At 36.4% G+C, this 20,694-nt stretch overlaps 1 protein-coding gene across 13 annotated transcripts in view; it reads right to left on the bottom strand.

The window, feature by feature from the left end:
* Nucleotides 1-14,796, bottom strand: part of Pikfyve (phosphoinositide kinase, FYVE-type zinc finger containing) — a 120,655-nt gene extending 105,859 nt beyond the window's left edge. For 5 of the 13 annotated variants that reach the window (XR_778673.2, XM_010616064.3, XM_010616071.3 and 2 more), the window contains exons 1-6: nucleotides 14,609-14,688; nucleotides 11,187-11,367; nucleotides 8,858-9,007; nucleotides 8,583-8,618; nucleotides 5,233-5,351; nucleotides 4,411-4,582 (exon numbers count right to left, since the gene is read on the bottom strand). Coding sequence is in view for 12 of the 13 variants with exons in the window: in XM_010616064.3 (XP_010614366.1) it covers nucleotides 4,411-4,582; nucleotides 5,233-5,351; nucleotides 8,583-8,618; nucleotides 8,858-9,007; nucleotides 11,187-11,358 (649 nt within the window). In the remaining variant the exon portion in view is untranslated. The other 8 variants (XM_010616067.2, XM_010616065.3, XM_010616068.3 and 5 more) reach the window with 8 other exon arrangements.
* Nucleotides 14,797-20,694: the final 5,898 nt, after the last annotated feature.

Raw genomic sequence — 20,694 nt, 5'->3', positions numbered from 1 at the left:
TCACAATAGCATCCAAAAAATGAAGTATCTAGGAATCAATCTAATGAAGGAGACAAAAGAAAGACCTTTACACTGAAAGCTATGGCACTCTGGAAAAAAAAAATGGAAGAGGACATAAGAAAATGGAAAGACATCCCTTGCTCCTGGGTGGAAAGAACAAACATAGTGAAAATGGCCATACTTCCAAAACTGCTATACAGATTCAATGCAATCCCAATTGAAATCCCAACAGTATATTTCACAGAACTAGAGAAAATACTCAAAAAATTCATTTGGAACCAGAAGAGACTTAGAATAGCAAAAGCTATTCTACGCAACAGAGACATGGCAGGGGGTATCACAATTTCCAACTTTGAAACTACACTACAAAGCCACTGTGATTAAAAACAGCATGGTGCTGACAAAGAAACAGACCCAAGGATCAACAGAATAGATCAGAAGATGCAGAAACAATACCAGACATACTCAACTACCTCATCTTTGACAAAGGAGCCAACCACCCCATTGGAGGAAGACAGCCTCTTTAATAAATGGTGTTGGAAAAACTGGATTTCAACTTGTCAAACATTAAAACTAGACCTGTATCTTTCACCATGCATTAAACTAAAATCCAAGTGGATTAAAGATCTAAAAATCAAAAGAGAAACACTAAGCTTACTGGAAAGTAAATTAGGTAGAATTCTCTAAGACATTGGCATAGGAGAAGACTTTATGAACAAATACTCAGCAGCACAAAAACTTGCTCAAAGAATCAACAACTGGGATCTCATTGTATTAAAAAAGTTTTTGCAGTGCAAGAGAAATCACCAACAGAGCTAAGAGACAACCTACAATGTGGGAAAAAAAATTTACCATCTACTACTCAGACAAAGGACTACTATCTAGAATATATAAAGCACTCAAAAAAAAAAATCAGACCTCCCAAATACAAAGACCCAATTCAAAAATGGACATCTGAAATGAATAGAAATTTCTCAGATAATACAAGTAAAAGCAGCAAATAAATATATGAATAAATCTTCAACATCACTGGTTATTCAAGAGATACATATAAAAACAACACTGAGATTCCACCTTACCCAGAAAGAATGGCTGCTATCAAGGAATCAACCAATAACAAATGTTGTCAGGGGAGTGGGGAGAAAGGAACCCTTCTCCACTCTAGGTGGGAGTGCAGAATTGTGCAACCACTGTGGAAATCAATATGGAGATACCTCAAAGAACTAGGATTAGAGGTCCCATTTGACCCAGTTATTCCTCTGTTGGGTATCTTTCCAAAATTATTAAAAGAATCATACCACAGTGATATCTACACTCCCATGTTTATAGCAGCACAATTTGTAATAGCTAAAACTTGGAAACAACCCAAATGCCCATGTGCTTTTTTTTATAAAATGGAGTACTACTCAGCCATAAAGAATGAGAAACTAGAGACATTTATAGCTAAATGGATACACATTGAGACCATACTCTTAAGTGAAATAAATAGGACACACTTGAGTAAATACCAAATAGTTTCTCTGGTGTGAATAAATAAGGTTCAAATGGTATAACTGATAGTGTGAAACAGGATGAAAATGTCTAAAGAGAACGTGTAAGGGGAGGGGAAAAAAATGTGAAAAAAGGAAAAAATGGAAACAAAGTCTTTATAAATAAAAGGAAGAGTAAAGGGCTGAAGGGAGGCCAGGTGTATGGGGAAAAAATAAGAACCAAGACATACATGTAAAGGTACAAGATCCCAATGATGAATGTAACTGTATTGTTTGCTTTAAACATACCAATAAACTTAATGGGGCAAAAAAAAGTAAAATAAAATATATAAATAAATAAATAAAAGCCAGGGGGGTTATTTGGTCAAAATACTCACTTGTAATTGTGACAGCAGGAGCTATTCAGATCTTTTTTACCTTACGATGTAACCATGAACTAAAAGCTAAAGCAAACAAGTAAGAGTTCCTGATCACCTGAACAAATGAGATGCTGACATAATTGGGATCTAAATTATGACCTGATTACTGATAAGGTCATGCTAACTGTGCTAACATTTGGAAAGTCTAAAAGAAGCTGTATATGTGGTAGCTAGTACTCAATTCAACAGAAAAATAAAATGAAGTTCTAATAAGTTTCTCTTTATATACAACTTAAGGATTTATCTACAGATATTACAAACTTTGTTTATTACAAATTTTACTTGGTCACACATACAGGGGGAAAAAAAAGAGTAAAGTTGACATGTAAAACCTGCTCACCCAACCCCAGAGAACAGACCTTTTGGCACACATAAAATTTATAAGGGAACCCGAGCACCCTTGAAGAGCTTTGGTTGTTCTTATGGTTGATGTTCTTTGTAGCTCAGAAATTATAGCAGGAACTGCTACCAGTGAATCAGGAAAACTAAATATAATGGAGATAAATGAACTCCAAAGTGGCAGAGGTGAAGTAACAGCACTTAATACCCAAAGACAAGGTAAACACCAGATTTAAAGAAGTAATAGAATATTATGACTCAAAGTGCGCTATAGCATTAACTAGTTCATCGGTGTCCCTAGATGTGGAATAGATGGGCAGACTATAAATTCCCACTTGACTTAGACAGAAGGAAGAATTCCAGAGCAAGAGGACAGAAGTCTAAAATGTGAACAACACAGTTATCATCTCTCAATCGATTCCTAGCCTTAAGCCTTTTACTGCCCAGAATTCCGTGAATGAAGAGGAGACTGGGTCTCCTTAAAGAAGAATGCCACTGTACTGCCAGAAACTCAAACTGTTAATCTTTTGTTTTGGCCTGTGTCTAGATGCAAAATAAAACCTTCATATGCTCATAGGTTGGAGTTTTGGGAGGTGGCTGGATCTAGGGTGAGTGATGCTTGGATTAAGGGTATGTGATTACTAAATGAGTCCACTGATTGGTTTAGTATAGTTACAGGTATGGGTGACACTACCCGAAAGGTGGGTAGCCTAGAAGGAATAAAAAGGAGCAGCTTCTGCAGCTTCTGCTGCTGCTTGCTTGCTCTCTGCTTTGCTGGCTCCTGCTTGCCTGCCACAGACTTTTTCTCCTCTGCAATGTCCCTCTACCATGCCAACCTGTCTTGGAGTCAGACGACTAAGGGTTAGACTTCTACAAACTGAGCTGAAATAAACCTTTCCTCTTTAAACTTTAAGTGTCAGATATTTTGTTTCAGAAAAGAGAAAAATAACCAAGACATCTTTCAACCTTCACTAGAGGCATTTATAGTGTTTTACTAAGATGACTACACCACAAAATAAAGGCAACAGTCAAACTTTTCAGGGATTAGTAGACATTAGCTCTAATCTCACAATAATCCCAGAAGACCCAAATATGGGCCATCAATCACAGTAGAAGCTTATGAAGGTTAGGTGATCAGTGGAGTTTTACCTCAAGTCCATTTCACAATAAGTTAAGTGGACTCTGTGATTATTTCCCCAGGTCTGGAATATATATCTGAAACTGACACAATTCAACAACTGGCAGAATCCCTATACTGGTTTACTAACCTGTATTATGATATGTCCGGCCTCCATAACTGTAAGACAAAAATTTCTGGGGTTCTAAACCACTCAATTTGTTGAACTTTGTTATGGTAGCCAAAAGAAACTAAAACACTAACCATATTCACCTAAGTTTTGTCCTAAAAGTAATGGTAGTGTTCAAAGTATATTAGGCAGAGAATACCATAACATGATCAAATTAGCATTTCATAAAGTAATATGAAAGCATGAAAAATTTCATAGAATATGAAAAATGAGTTCAATATAGAAAAAGCCAATGGTAAAAATGTCTCTTTAAAGCCAGAGTCTTAATCAGGGTGAAAAATAATGGAAATTCTGAAAGCTGTAGCATTTAGATTTTTAAAAGTGAACAACAGAAAGATTTGCATAATAACAAAAATAAGACAGATGTTCAGTGTTCTCTTTTGGGTGATTTCTGCTATCTTCTACTCCCAAATCAATGTTTCAACAAATAAATTCAATTTTCTGTACTGCTAAAACCAGACTGTGTTCTTTATAGAACACTGTAAGACACAATTTGCCAAAACACAGTATCATATTAAGTCAAGGAAAATGTTTATTTTGTAAAATAAAAATGCTCACAGTAACATAAATTAGAAATCTACTATAACCACATTGTCTAAGAATCTTTAATGCTGTTATAGTGTTTTGCTAGTATGTATGATATAATGGTTTTTACTCTAATTATTTATGAACACTCTCGTCTACTTCATTACTCAACTATAAAATTCTTAAGAGCAAAGCTATGTCCCCTTCACCATTGTGTCCCTGATTCTTACATATAAAGCCCAAAATAAATATTAGCTTTCCATTTATAGTTGTAACTATCTTATAGCCATGACCTTTAAAATTATAATACTGTCAATAAAATGCATTTACCTGTATAGCCCATAAATTTTCCAGGGATTTCTTGATTACAGCAACGACTGCAGAAGATCTGCCCACACAATCGGCAATGGTGTCTGCGTCTAAAGGTTGTAAATTTCTCACTACAATCATAGCATTCTTTACACTGGCTATCTGGCATCCAGTACTGCTTCAGGTCACTATCCTATAACAATAAAAATGTATGAAGTCTTCTTGAAAACACTGATTAAGTTGCAATGGCAAATAAAACCCAAGATTTCTTTTGTAGAAAATGACAAGCTAATTCTAAAATTCATACAGATTGCAAAAGGCCAAAATAAGACAATCTTGAATAACTGAAGGATTTATTACTAGCCATTGAGACTTATTCTAAGCTAAAATAATTTTAGACAGAGTATTGGTGCAAAGATTTAATAAAAACAGAGAAGGAGCTATAGAACAGAAGAGAGCTCTCCAACATTCTCTTCACATGTATATGAGATTCATAACAAAATCAGAACAGGGTGGTTACTTCAAAATATCGGTGTTAGGTCCAACTGGACACCCAAGAGGACCAAAAGTAAACTGAACCCTAGTCACACAAATAAAACTTCTTAAAGAGTATCTATTACTATGACCTAATAAACACTTAAACAGAACACTAAAAGTACTAATTATAAAAGGGGGGAAAACTGATAAGTTAGAACACAATAAAACTAAGTACTTATGTGTTAAAAATATGGTTGATAGCTTGAAAAAGTAATAAACCAACTTTCCTTCAAGAGGCATTATGCCATTTTCAGTTGGTATGAAATGATCCCTAAAAGTACTTAGTAAGAAATCTCCCAACAGTACCTGGCTTTTCCCCTCCATGATTTCCTTGAGACGTTTTAATACTGTGCTGAGACTTCGAAGCTGAACAGCTGTACGAGGGTCATGACCTCCAAAGGTAGGTTCTGCTTTCCTTCTTGTGTCTGAGTCAGATTAAAAAAAAAAAAATGCAATCTTGCTAATAGTTCCTAGTTATCTATATACAACATCGTATATATGTGATGCAAGGTGTCTCCTATTTTAGTATATATTTATATTCCCCCAGTGATACGGATTAAGAATTAGAGTAACAGGTTACTGAAAGTTTTCTGGGATTTCTTGTTTTTATTTTTCAGTACTGGGGCTTGAGCCCAGGGCCTTCTCACTGAGCTACACTCCTACCCTTTTCTACTTTGTATTTGGAGAGAGGGCCTCACTAAATTGTACAGGCAAGACTTGAATTTGCAATCCTGCCTCAGCCTCCCAAATGGTGAAATTACAGGCGTGCACCATGGCCCTGGCTAAAGTATTTATTACAATGTAAAACACTGTTTCATAAGCAGTAAGGACTTATATGAAACAAGAAATGTCTGAGATGACTGATGGTTCTCAGGACTGGGACAGGGAAGTATCACTTACATAGCCAGAACTTATTAATGATTTCTGACACCCTTTGATCCCAACCTATAACAAATAACTGCTGGACATTTACTGGAAGAAAAGGCAATCCCAGAGTCTTAAACCTAGCTTCATATCAAAAGTCAAATAGGCAGGCATTAGGATCAAACAGTTCAGTTCTGGAGCAGATCATCAGAAAGAAATGTAATATAATAGCCCAGCCCCCAAAGATTCTAAAAACTTCAGAATATCTGGAATGTTAAATTTTACCATGGTAAATATGACCAAGATCCAAGCACACTAAACTGCCAGAGGATTGCTAAAACTCCAATCCTACTCCTCCTATCATCTCCCAAACCCTGCAGCTTAACTGACATATGAAGCAGCAACACAGAAGCCAAATCTATGGGTACTAAAGCAAACCAGCTTTGTGGCCAGAACAGGATATACCCACCAAAGTTGCCACCTATTATTTCCTTATTTTACACCAAAATTACAACTGAGCTTTCTAACTATTCCTGCCTCCCCCAGTTTTAAAACCTAAGGATAAAATGGAGATACTTTGACAAAAAACACCCTATTAGTTTAAACATTCTATCAGCTTAAACCTAGTAACCTAATAACCTATAGGGTTCCCCAACTTAAGCAGTCTCCCCTTATCTAGGTTCATATTCCAAGGTTCAAATTACCTACAATCTACCTCAGTCTGAAAATATATTTACCTTGACTCTTTCAAGAAAGACCATGGAACTATTATTAGATTATAATTATTTTATTTATTACGTTATTGTTATTACTCTTACTATGCCTTATCACAGGTATATATGTATAGGAAAAGGTGTAGTATATATTGTGTTGGTACAATCTGTGGTTTCAGACATCCACCAGGGAGCCTTAGAACATATCTTCCACAGACAAGAGGAGTTACTGTAAAATGGAAAATATCCCGCCCTGAATCTCCTCAAACTCACTATTTGCTAGGTTTGCATTACTTGTGTTTTTTTTTGGGGGGGGGGGCGTTGGTCAGGTATTCTAGAAAGGATTACAAAATAATAGCAATTTGATATCTAAATCCAAATTTATAAAGAACTTCCTAAGAAACTAATTACTAAAATAATTACCAAATCTAAAATATTTTTGAAAACTTTAATTTTTCTATAGTTATACCTTAATTTCAGTATAGACCTTAGATGTATGGTTACTAATATATGTTTTAGAATGATTACTTTTTCCTTGCATCTCAAAAGGTAAAGAAACTCTCCATGATTTACAAGGTGAAAAAGGACACAGAGGAAACTGTGAGAATTATAACGACAGCATTCCCAGGCATGGGCAACAAATTCTAACAAAGTATAAACAGCATCATCCACTGGAAAGGCTGAGTGAGGTCCTTCCTGGAACCACAAGAATCACTGAACTTAAAAGAAGACGAAAAAGAATTTTTTTAATAAAAAATAAAAAAAGATGATGAAGAGACCCTGAGAGAAAATGTGGTCTATTTCTTTGCCCTTACTCAAATAGTCTTAGCTGCTTCTCTAACTAAACAGATACTACAGAATTAAATTTCCCCAAGGTCAGAGAATGAGGTAAATTGTAGAATTACAGCCTTTTAGTAGAGAAAGGAACTTGTTGGGCCAAACAGTCCCAGGCTTCTGAAACTCAAATGCCTGAAAGTTAGAATTGAAGAAACAGGAATACTTGATCAAGGCAATGAAGAGCAGGAACTACAGCAAAAAAGACATTACAAGCTCCACCTAGAGATGTTTATTGAAGTTAAGTTTATCACACCTTCACAAGCAAAGTTTGGCTTTAACCCCTAAAAGATCAGATTCTAGTCCATTCCTCAGTTTGACAGGCGAAGAAATTCTACGCTTAATTCAGAAACACTTACTCTTCTTGGCTCCCCTCTCCTCTCTTTGTAGCAAAGGAAAGTTTGGTGTTGTTTACAAAACTTAAAACTCAAGAGTTCATCAAAGAAGAGGCAGTAGATAAAATTTTTCAGACAACATCTCAATTCAGCATAGGAGTCACAAGAACTCCCTCAACAAAAAGTGTTTCCATGGGTCAAGTTCAAAAGCTAAGGAGCATTTATTGAGCCTAAAGGCTAAAGCGGATATGGTTTGGAATAAAAGAAGTTCCCATTTCTCTCTCCCTCTCCCAGCCTTCCAACTCTTCCTTCCAAACCGCTGATGACACAGCCCAGGCAGAGGCTCACCCAAGAAAAACCTGTGGAGGTTCTGCTCCAGTCTTTCAGTAGAAACTTCTTCTTGGTTCCTCCTCCTTCTTTTTGTAGACCAATTTCAACTGGCAATAAAATATCCCTTTGCAGCCTACTATTATGGCTATTTTTCATTCAGGAACCTCATGGGGAAATCAGGATGGACCAGACGGGATCCTGTGTTCAGGGACATTTGATTCTCAATGCTGTGTCCCACTCCCCTCATTCCTTCACCTTGAATTGGGCACCCTTAACAGTCTAACAGAACTAATACATAAACCACCATCACTTCCTCTAGTCTCTCACTTCAGACACCGATCCTCGCCCCACACTCAGAAGAGCACAAAAATGAAGATGGCTGCATAGTAGACCAGGGTGGAGAACAAGCAGGCAAGGGGAGCTCAGTTTATACAGTCACACTGGCAATTCACATCCAACAAGGACAGAAGTTAGTAGCAAGTGGCAGCCTAGTAATGGAGTTGATAGTTCTACAGCCAGAGGCATGCACATTAGCATCCCAATAACAGGCACAAAATTCATTCACAAAGTTGAAACTGACCTGTGTTCTCTTGGGAATGCTGCAAACTGTTTTCTGCTGAAACCCAAGTAAGGAAGAAAAAAAAAGTCAAGAGGATTGTGCCACTCCTAAATTAAAATTTATTGACATGTTTAAGAATTCTTTCAGGTATCAACAAATTCTTTCACTACCTAAGAAACAGCTTTGTTTATTTCACTACCTAAGAACAGCAGGAAAGTTAAATCACCAATCTCCCAAACAGAATACAACAGAAAAACCTGACATACAGAAGGCATGAAATGAGAACACTGCTGTACCTAATACTGAAGAACGCCGCTGCAGTTCCTCATTGAGCTGCTTTTTATAAGGAATAGGTGACCTCACAGACTGTGTCCTCGAAGGGAGCTGAGGGCTGGACCAGCTTCCACTTTGAGACTGCTGCTCTCCTTGACCTGCCTCTCCTTTCTCTGTAGCAAAGGAAAGCTTTGCATTATTAAAAAACCTAAAATTCTTTAAAATATTCCAGACAACAATGTATGTTATATACATAACTTAAAATTACAGTATTTTTTTAAAGAAAAAATTCAAAGAATAGGGCAAAATTACAGGCTAATCATCATGTCATTGGTACCATGATATACATGCTTTACATTTCATTTAAAATTATTTGATCGTATTAAAAACAGAATGAAGAGTCACATGAAGGTCTAGATTTTCTGACTATGGGACACATCCCTTGCACTGTTAGAACAGTTTCTAAGTTCTCAATAAATATTTGCTAAAGTACATCATACCACAGCAATATATGCACACCCACCCATGTTTATAACAGCACAGTTTGTAATAGCTAAATCTTGGAAACAGCCCAAATGCCCATCAACTGGTGAAAAGATAAAGATGTGGCTTTTTTTAAACACAGGAGTACAACTCTGCCATAAAGGATAAGCTTGAGCCATCTCTAGCTAAACTGATACATCTTGAGACCATAGTCTTAAGTGAAATTGGACACACATGTTTAAATACATTGTTTTTCTGGTGTGGGAAACCAAAAGTGGAAATCAGGACCAAAATGTATTAATAAATATTGGAAAATGGGAAGAAAATGTGCAAATAAAAAAGGCAACAAGGGAGGGGGGAGGGGGGAGAAAAAGGGACAAGAAGAAAAAAGAGAATAGAAGGAAAAAATGGAGACAAAGCTTTTATAAATAAGGAGGAGAAGGGGCCAAAGGGTGAAAGGGTGAATGGGGGAAGAAAAAGAAGCAAGATACATCATGTACAGGTAAATTCCTTATAATAAATGTTATCATTACGTATATCTAAAATGTGCCACTAAATGTTTTGCTTCGATAAAAGAGTTACATGATGACATATTTAAGCATAAAAATATTATTTGCTAGGGCCAGTGATTTAGCTCAGTGGTGCCGCTGCCTGCCTCGCAAGCACTACGTCCTGAGTTCGATCCCGAGAATCAAAAAAAACAAAACAAAACAAAAAATTATTTGCTAAAGTAATAGTTATGTTTTATAACAACTAAATGTAATATGTAATCTTGGATGGAACTCTGAAAAATATTAGGTAAATATTTTTTTAAATCTGAACAAAACAATATATATAGTAATAAAAATACATCAATAGTTCATTTATCATAATAAATATGCCATACTGAAGTAAGATATAGTAAGGAGGAAAATCAGTGTGGGAGTACCTGGGAACTTGCTGTACTATCTTTCCACTTTTTCAGTAAAACTATTCTAAAACATAGTTTATTTTTTAAAAAGTCAGTCTCAAAAACATACTAACAGTTTTTAGAGGATGTTAAACATGACCACTAAAGAAATTCAGTTAGAATTACTAAAATTTCTACTAAATTGATTAAACTATTAATCCCCTAAATTCCTTACAAGGATTACTTTCTAACATACTTCAAACAACAAAGACAAAATGAAGGCAAAAGACAGGACCATATTTTTTTAAAGTCTTCTTTCAGATACAAAACATATTACTTAAGGAGCATTCATTTTAAAAGTATCTTTTTGGCCAGGCGTGGTAGCATATCCCTATAAATTCTGGCACTGGGAAGGCTATGGGCAGGATGACCATGAGTTCAAGGCCAGACTGAACTACACAGTGAGACCCTGTATTGAAAAAACAAAAAAATCAAAACAGAAATAGAAATACTTTTCATTTCATATCACATACACCTTACAGAGTTGTCACAATAGTCCTACTAAAAGCTTCCAACTTTTTAAAAATGAAAACCTTCCCTCCCATGCACTGCTTCCTCAGCACTTTAATTAAAATCTCTTTGCTATTAACTTCCTAAAAACAAAGTCCATTCTGTGAACTTAAAAAAATTAAAGCACATTAATAAAATTTTTTAAGAACAACAAAATGCTACTCTATCTTTTCAAAGGGACCACCTTTTAACATTTAGTTTTAAATGCAGACTTCCAGTTAGAAATAATCAAGGACACTGCAGTGAAAATTCTAGCTTTTTCTGCTTAAGCAGAAAGTCGTAGGGACCTATGATTAAAGCCATCACCTTTTTAGTATTTCACTTTCTTGCAAAGACAGACTGAAAGTTAAAAGAGGCAACTGCAAAGAATCAGAACGAGAAGTTTTCTGATCATTAAGAACAAGTCTTACCTTTGTTAAATCTAAAAAGGTTTACAAAAGAACTATATGCTGACTTAAAAGGTGGCTCATCCTGATCAGGCGTCAAAGGTTTAAAGTGTGTGAGATGAGAAGGACTAGTAGGAGATCGAAGCAAATCATTAGCAGAGTCCAGGGTTGGGGAAGTCTTATCATCTGTGGCCATTTCATGAGTCTGAGAAAGAGAAACAAGCAAGAGATATAAGTTTCTTAGAAACCAAAAGTTGATTCCAAACAACATGCAAACATCTGGAAAATCCTATTCAGTGACAATTATCTATGAAAATCAAAAAGTAAAACTAGTTTAGCATATTTAAGTTAAGGCTTAAAAGACTGCTGCCTACAGCAAAAGACTCTGGGCACCTAAAACTATTATTATAAACCCAATTTATTTTTCATATAAATACTCAAAAACTTAAAATGAATTAAACTTTTCAGAAAAGCCATAAGTGTAAAGAGGCCAAAAGGAGGGGGAAGCATTTTCACATCATTATGGCTCTATAACTTTTTAAAATAATGATAGTAACTTTTAAAGTTATGGGGGAAAATGGTTTTACATAACCACATAAATTTCTCAGCCTTATTTTACTTATTTCAACATTTCTCTTTAAAAAAATAACAAAAATAAATATATTCAAGAAAAGGAATGAAATAGTCATCCTATAATGACACTTCCACATAATCTCCACAATGAGCTCAAGCCATCCCTCATAACCTATGACAACTATTCAAATTAATACGCTGTTCTCGATCATCTTTCATCCTAGGTACATGAACCTGGGTTTTCTCTTTAAGCCTAAACTTATACAGATTAAGGATAAAGATCTTCTAAATGGGCTTCTAAATAATGAAAAATAGTAACTTAGTCAAAGCAGTAAATCACCAGTGAGAGGTTACAAGAGAGTGGTAAGATTTATTGCTTGCCATTTAAATTTATACTTCAAAAACAAGAAGTATAACCCTTCAGTTATTAAAATGCTATATACTTTACAAAGAGGATATTACACTCTTATACAATGCTTTTCTCCTTCAAGATCATATTTACCATTTCATTTTATTTTTACACTAATCCTGGAAGGCCCAGAGTGGGCCTTATTACTACAATTTACCTCTGAGGCAACCAACATACAGTGAACCTACAACTTCCTTAGAGGGTCAGAGATGGTAGTAAACTTGTAACTAAATCCCACGTCTAACAGCAAAGTTCTTCTTTAGATCAAAATTCACACACTTCCATTCTAGCTTATTTATATTCTCTAACTACTTAAGGCTTTGCCTGATTCATAACTGACTAATAAATTAAAGCAGAAATGAAACCATTGACTCGAACAGGATTTTGGGCAATAAATGTTTATAAGAAAAAAAGAGAAAGAGGAAAAAAAGAGGAAGGAAGAAGAATAGGAGACAGGAGAGAAGGAAGGAAGGTCACTGATAGCAACTTGTTTAGGGAACAGAAGAAAATAATCCTAAAATATCATGATAACCTATAATCCAAGATAAAAGTTTGGGAAATACGATGGTAACTGCTCAAGTATGAAACCAAATTTTCTAGCCAGGTGTTGGCATGTGCCGGAGGTAAGAGGATCCCCAGAAGTTCAACCAGCCTGGGCTACATAGTGAGTTCCAGGCTAGCCTAAACTACATTAATGAGACTCTATCTGGAAAAAAAAAAAAAGTCTAAACCCAAGTTTTCTGACTGGGGGTGTAGATAGTAGTGGAGTGCTTGCCTAGAATGAACAAAGCACTGCACCCAGAATGACCAAAAAACAACAGCAAATTAAACAAAAGATAATGACAACTCTCAAAGCCTTGAAAAACAGCCTACATTCTTCTTCCTCAAAAGTAACATCACAAACAAGAGTTAGCAATCTGCAGGTCACCTAGACATAAAATTTTCATTAGGCTTTGGAATATGAAGATAAAAATGTCACTAAAACATGCAGCCAATGCAGTCTCTGAAACGTTAAGTTATAGGACACCAAGATCCTGATAAAACTACATTACAGTTCTTTTTTTGGCACTTTAATAACTTTATTAATTAAGAATCTTTACTGATGGGTAGAAATATTAACCTATTATCTAAAGACCTCCATCCCACCAGTAACTTAACCTTTTTCTATTTCAAGGCTAGTACAGTATATGCTGCCCTATTACCACTCTCTTGCTGCTAAAGCCAGTCAGAAAGCTACTCAGGTATTAAAATATAGAAAGTGGACCTGTTGTCCAACAGCAAAATTTCAGGTGGAAAATACACATATCAGTCCAGTCATTTCTAACTACAGGTTTTTTTTTTAAATACCCAAAATTTATCTGATAACGTGAGACAGTTGAATACTAGTAACATTAACTTCCATCAAGAAATCTTTTTTGATAAACTGTTGGCTGATACATCAACTTAAACAGTAAATGAAAAAAAAATTACATGATCCACATTACTTTTCCCAGAAAGAAGAAAAACGGAGGACTCAGGAAATTTGTCTTGCTTCTCAGAAGAGATTTAACCAATCTTTCTCACAAGCCCAAACCAAAGAGAAAAAAACTAAAAACATTCTTTTGTAAGAATAATGGCAAGATGGGAGTTTTTGAGTGGCAGAAAACAAGATTCGAATAAATCAGAAATAAGACAGGGCAGTATGACAAACAACTACCACTACTGACAATATTGTACTAATTTTGCACTGAATTAATACTTGATAATTTAACAAATCACGTGAGAAATAACTCACTTTACACAAAAGTCCTAGCGATTCTCATGTTTTGGATATCTTAAGAATAATCACTACTAAACTAGACAGAAGGCCCCCCTCAAAGGCCTAGAAGCACCCACCCACTCCAATCCTATGCTTTTGTTCAGAACATTCTTTTAATAATGGAAATGCAGTACTGACTGGGAAAACTGGGAAAGCAAGTCTCCTCAAAAAAGACTTTTGAAATATACTGAGGCGGAGTTGTCTCAAATGGCAGAAAAATTCAGGGAGATATATAGGTATCGGCAACCTCGAGACTGGTAAAGAACTTCCCTCTGCAGCTCACCCACCTCCCAAGTAAGTTCGCGCTCAGGGACCGAGGAGCAGGGCAACTGCAGGTGTCTGGGAACCTCCAAGACGCGCCCCTCCCGGCTGCCGTACCCTGTCTGACAGGGCGGCCTGGGACCCGGGAGGCCCGCTAACTCTCTGAACACGTCCTCCGCGCGTCCCGGCCCAGCCGCGGACACAGCCCGGCCTCCAAACCCCAGCGATAGAGCTGAGGTGCTCGTTTTACCCCGGCTTCTCCTCCACTCTGGCCCGGCGCGACCCAAGCCGGCCTCCTCCCCACTACCAGCCCCAGAGGGCTGGACCCCAGGCTCCCTCCTGTACCTGTACCTGTACCTCCCGCCCCACCCCGCAGGCCTCCCTCAGCCCTAATCACCGCTTCACCCTGATCAGGTGCAGGAAGCCCGCCCGAAGCGAAGCCTCCCGACACTCGAGCAAGCCGGCGGTTGCTGCAGGAAGCGAAATTGCTTACACTGTTGATGCGGCGTCTTGCTTCCCACCCCCCAGGCTCCGCCCCCTGTTCCTCCTCTCCTCCAATCCGCAATCTTTCTGGAGGGCAGGCTTCCTCCCCTTGCTCCCGACCCACTCGACGCTCAAATCAGATGCTCAGGCAAGAGCAGTCCAGCACAGATAGTGTCGATCTCCTCAGTTTGACAGAGAAAGGGTCGCCTAGGCCTTACCACCGGAAGCCAGAACGACTGCAGGGCGCGTGAGCGTCTCGCGGCTGGACGCGGGGTGCCCTGGATACCGGACGGTGCTGGCGGGACCGCGGTTACCGTATGTGCTAGTTCCAATGGGCATTCTCGGCGTGTTGTGGACTGGCCTTTGCGTGTGTAGCACAGAGCAGTTCAGGGATAAGAAGCTGCCGTGGGACTTGCAAGCTTCACCACATCAAGCAGAGGGCCCTAAACAAATAGCTCATTTCTTTGGGGGAGTGAATTTTTAATTTTATTAATGTATGTTTGCGATACATTCGTTCGGGGGAATTGCTACATACATATCTCATATGTTTATCACTTTCCATACCCTTTCCCCTCCACCTTCCCATTCTCCATTTACCCAAAGTGTGCCTGTTATCTGGGCTAAAAAACAGCAATACCATTTCATACCTACTGTTTTGAGTGCTATGTAAAATAATGCAATAAAGCAATTGGCACAATGCCTGACACAGAGTAGGTCATGTTCATTCTAATTTTGTACTGTAAATGCGAAGGCAGATAAATTTACTAAGTTCTGACTTGTTCAGCCTTGCTGGTATGATCGTCATATTTTTCCTGTTCAGAATGCTGTGGAAGTAATTGTAGAAAATATGACCAAACCTCTTGACTGAAATCAGAGGTGCTATTTTTAATTCAACTCTGCATATCCTTTTCTTCAAAATTTTTGGCAAATCTCCACACAGTTCTCCTGAGTTGGTCTCTTCAACTGCTGGAGCTGTGTGCCACATAAACCTGCAGATTGGCAGGTTATTCTCAACGGGGCCCTTCACCAATCATCCTGGAACTTCTATTCAGCTTCCTCTTCCATTCTTTACTACGACTATTCCAAACCTCCCCCTCCCATTACTTTGATTAGCATTTTCACCAGAGAAGCTCATCTCTCCAAGACAAAAAAAAGTTACCTTGGGTACAATGACTAAGGACCCAACTACCCCCAATACACACTGACCTGCACCCATTTCTGCCCTGGCCTCCCTTCCTCTCTTACCTCTGGGAGAGAGAAGCCTCTTCTGTCCCAGTGTAATCTGCCCAGTCTCTGGAAACTTACACTGTATCTGCAGCCAAACCTTTTCCAATGAATTCCTCTTTGTCAACCCATAAGGGTGCTCAAGTCACTGCCTTCTTTCAAAAAACAAACAAAAAAGTCCTTAAATTTTCCAGGCCTGGTGGTGCATGCCTATAATCCTAGCACTTGGGAGGCTGAGGCAGGAGGATCACCATGACTTCAAGGCCTGCCTGGACTACATAGTAAGTTCAAGCCCATCTTGAACTACATATCAAGACCTTGTCTCAAAAAAAAAGTCATTAAGTGAACCTACCGATTGTTAATAGTTCATGAATCTATAATAAAATATAAATAGTCCAGGAAAGAAGTACATATTGTACAAAGATGCTCCATGTAACCTAAATATACCAATAAAATTAATGAATAAGAAAAAAAAAAGAAGCTCCATATATATGGTAAAAAGAAACAAATTTGACATTTTTTGTCACTAATTGGACCAGCAATGTATTAGGTAGGCATTTCACTCAGGATAAAACTGTGACTGTGACAAAAGTCCACATCCTCAGAAGGCTTGAAATCCATTATCTATGTGAGCTTACAGATTGATTTCTGTGGAGAAAAAGATAGAAAACTAGTATTATTTTGGAGGAAAATCAGTCTAGATTCTCACCTCCTCTTAGACATCCAAAATTGATTCCAGATGAATTTTATTTGTAGCAAAATTCTTCATGTAAATATTCTACCTCAAAACTATCATCTGAGCACTCCAGTTATGATTCCTACCAAGTTGATTAGTGTTGTGGTCCTGTATTTATATTCCTGTATAGGTATTAGATATATTTTACTGAAAAAAATAGTTTTTCCTTTTTCTTTCTTCCTATTCATTAATATCAGTATGACTCATGTTTTTCTTTCAGTGTGCTATAATCCATTACTGCCATTGTTCATTTTGATGAAGTTGTCCCTGATTTGGCCAGTGTGGACCCTGTGAGCAGGCTTTTACTTGATATGCTTCTACCCTGGGTTTTGAGCATTCCCTTACTTTCCTTTTACTTCCCCCTCCCAAGACCCTGATAATCACTATTCTGCTCTACTTCTCTGGGTTTGATTTTTTTAATTACACATAAAAGTAAGATCATTCTTAAAAACTTACAATAAAGTATAAAATAAACATAATATGAACAGAACAAGTAGTATTTGTCTCTGTGCCTGGCTTATTTCACTTGTCATAATGACCCCAGGTCATCTCTGCAGTCACAAATGATGAGATTTCCTTCTTGTAAGGGTGACTTGTGTACTGCTGTGCATACACCATGCACCATGCACCATGCTTTTTTATTTTTTCATTGATGGACTTCTTGACTGATTTTCATATCTTAGCTTCTGTGAATCATGGTGCAATGAAAACAGAAATCTGTATGTCTCTTCAATATATTGTCTCCATTTCTTTTGGGAATAAAACCCAAAAGTAGGATTACTGAATCATATGGTAGTTCTATTCTTAATTTTTTAAGGAAACTCCATAATGTTTTCTATAATGGTTGTACCAATTTACATCCTCACCAACAATATGCAAGGGTTCCCTTTTCTCCACATTCTCCCCACCCACTTGTTATCTTTTGTTTGGGGGACGGTTGTTTGTTTGTTTGTTTCTTTGTTTTTGGTACCAGGGATCAAACTCCGGACCTTGCACTTGCAAGGCAGGCAGCAGAAACACTGAGTTAATCTCTACCCTCATTTGTTATCTTTTGACTTTTTAATAACACCCAAGCTAACAGGTAGTGATGGGATCTTTTGCTGTGGTTTTAATTTATATTTTTCTGATAGCTACTGATATTGAAAAATTTTATATACATGTGGGCCATTTATATGTTTGTGAATATCTGTGCACAGCCTTTGCCTGTTTTATAATTGGCTTTCTAATGAGTTGAGTTCCTTATAAATTTTGATAGTAGTGACTTACCAGATGTGTGGTTTGTAAATATTTTCTCCCATTCCAAAGATTGTCTCTTTATTCTTTTGTTTCCTTAGCTTTTCAGACTGCTGTAATCTCATTTGTCTATTTTATTTTTGTTGCCTGAGCTTTTGAGTCATACCTTCCCCAAAAATCATTAGTTAGGCCAATGTCATGGAGCTTATCTTCTACATTTTTTCTAGTAATTTACATTTTTAGGTCTGAAATTTAGATATCTAATCCAGTTTGAGTTTATTTTTGTAAATAATGTCAGAAATGAGGTACTAATTTCATTTTTGTGCAATGGATATCCAGTCTTCCTAATACTATTTATTGACAAGACTCTTCCTTATTGCTTGTTAATAGCAAATCTTTGAATAATCAATTTATCATAAATCAATAGATTTGTTTCTAGTGTCTCTATTCTGTTCCATTATCTATATATCTTTTTATGCCACTATCATGCTAGTTTGATTTCTATAGCTTTGTAGTATGTTTTTAAAATAGTGTGAAACTTCCAAGCTTATTTTGTCTATTCAAGGTCTTTTATAGTTTCATACAAATTTTAGGATTGCTTTTTTCTGTTTCTGTGAAAAACATCATCTCAATTTTTATGGTGATTACACTGAATCTGTAGATTACTTTGAGTAATATGTACATTTAACAATATCATTTCTTCCTATACATAAACACAAAAGTTTATTTGTGTCTTCTTCAGTTTCTTTCATAAGTGTTTTATAGTTTTCAGTATATAGTTTTTTTTCTTTTTAGTTAAACTTATTCCATTTAATTTTTGTAGCTGTTATAAATGGGATTATTTTCTTGACTGCTTTGGGGGAGAGTTTGTCCCTAGTGAATAAATATGCTAATCATTTTTGTATGTTAAGTTTATGTCCTAAAATATCACTGAACTTGTTTATTATTTCCAACAGTTATTGGAGTAGTCTTTAGGGTTAACTATATATAAGATCAAGTTATCTGCAAAGAGAGACAGTTGAACTTCTTCCTTTTTTTTTTTTTTTTTTTCTTTGCCTAATTGCTCTAGCTAAAACTTCTTTTAGCTCTACCTAAAACAGAAGTGGCAAGGATGGGCATCCTTGCCTGATATCAGAGGAAATGCTTTCAACTTTTCACCATTAAATATAAAGTAACATTATTTTTAATTATTTCACTTTAAATAAGATGGAATGAAAAGAAGCCCAGAGAGCAAAGTGCATTACTTAAAGATGCAGTATATACTTTTCTAATTTTTAAACAGCACATATTTATTCAAAGAAAAAAGTAATTTATAATGATTTAAAATAAAATTTAAAAGTAGAAAAAAAGTATAAAGTTATCTTATCGGATGTAGGTTTGTAATATTTTCTCCCATTCCATAAGTTGTAACTTTGTCTTATTGTTGCTCTAGCTTTCCAGATGCTTTTTAGTTTGATATAATCTCATTTGTCTGTTTTGCTTCTGTTACCTGAGTAAGAAAAGCTCTTATACTTAGGTACATTCCTTATATACGTAACTTGTTGAAAACACTTGTTACCTGACCTAGCAGGCTAATCTTGAACTTTCCTTGCTCCAAGCCTTGACTCAATCAGTTCCTTAAAATTCGTTGGTTCACTTCAGTAGGTAATGCAAAGATATTTTTTAAAACCATGAAACTCAGTTTTGAATATAATACAATGAATTAGCACTCTCATACACTACATATGAAAATATAGATTAATATAGATTAATATATTCCATCTACGAAATGGTTTGGTGGATCAAACAAGCAACTTGAAAATGTCCTTTTTTTTTTTTTTTTTTTTTTTTTTTTTTTTTTTTTTTCTGGTATTTTTTGTACCAGGGATCAAACTCAGATCCTTGCACTTATGAGGCAGGCAGTGAAACCACTGAGCTAAATCCCCAGCCCAATAACGTCTTTACTGTGATCCAATTATGCCAATTTTAGCAGTCCAGACTACAAAACTGATCCAACTGTTTGAAAAAAGATGTTTGTCATAGTTATTAAAATGAAATAATGAGAAAACAACTAGCAAAAACAATATACATACATACAAATAATACAAATGATAGAAAATTAAAATATCAAAAATTATACTTACTAAAACTTTATAATGCATTTTTTTTTTTTTACTTCACAATCAACTTTCTTGCAAAGGTCTTTTTTTTTGTCTCTTTCCATACCTGCCTTTCATCCTTTAAACTCCTATAGAATGGTTTCCGATCAGCATCATGCTCCTAGAATCCTTCTACTAAAAGTGCATTCGTGAGGTACTCCTACTTCCTTGTAAAAAATTATTTTAGGGCACTTTCTAAAATCTCTGTTCAAAGTGTTCTCCTTTTTGAAGAATTTCTAATCTGTTAGCTTCCATTCCGTGGAGCTCTGCTGGTCTTCCTATGACCAGATATTCTGTGTGTTGAGCTCCTTACTTCTTCCTGGCCCTTGTAAGCTAAAAGAGTTCAAAGTTCAAGCTGAGGTTGGCTTTTCTTCTGACTCTGCAGTCGCAGATAATCTCACTCTGTCTTCAACTACTATTAATACATACTAAAGATTCCCAGGTTCACCTCTGCAGCCCAGATACCCCTCCTGAATTCCAGATATGTGTGGCTCAATGCCTCTTGGACAGCTCTATTTTGCTATGCCATAGGCATTTAAGATTTCACAAACTTTAACCTTAATGCATTATCTTACCCATCAAATCTATGATTGAACCTTTCTACTTTCCTTATTTAAAGGTAACCTGTCACTCAAACTTCAGCTCTGGTCTCCTCTATAATCTCTCATAATCTTCAT

The sequence above is a fragment of the Fukomys damarensis genome, unplaced genomic scaffold (assembly GCF_012274545.1).
Source record: "Fukomys damarensis isolate Sample0158 unplaced genomic scaffold, DMR_v1.0_HiC HiC_scaffold_16, whole genome shotgun sequence".
In the NCBI taxonomy this organism is placed as follows: domain Eukaryota; kingdom Metazoa; phylum Chordata; class Mammalia; order Rodentia; family Bathyergidae; genus Fukomys; species Fukomys damarensis.
This window is presented reverse-complemented; position numbering and strand designations above follow the sequence as displayed.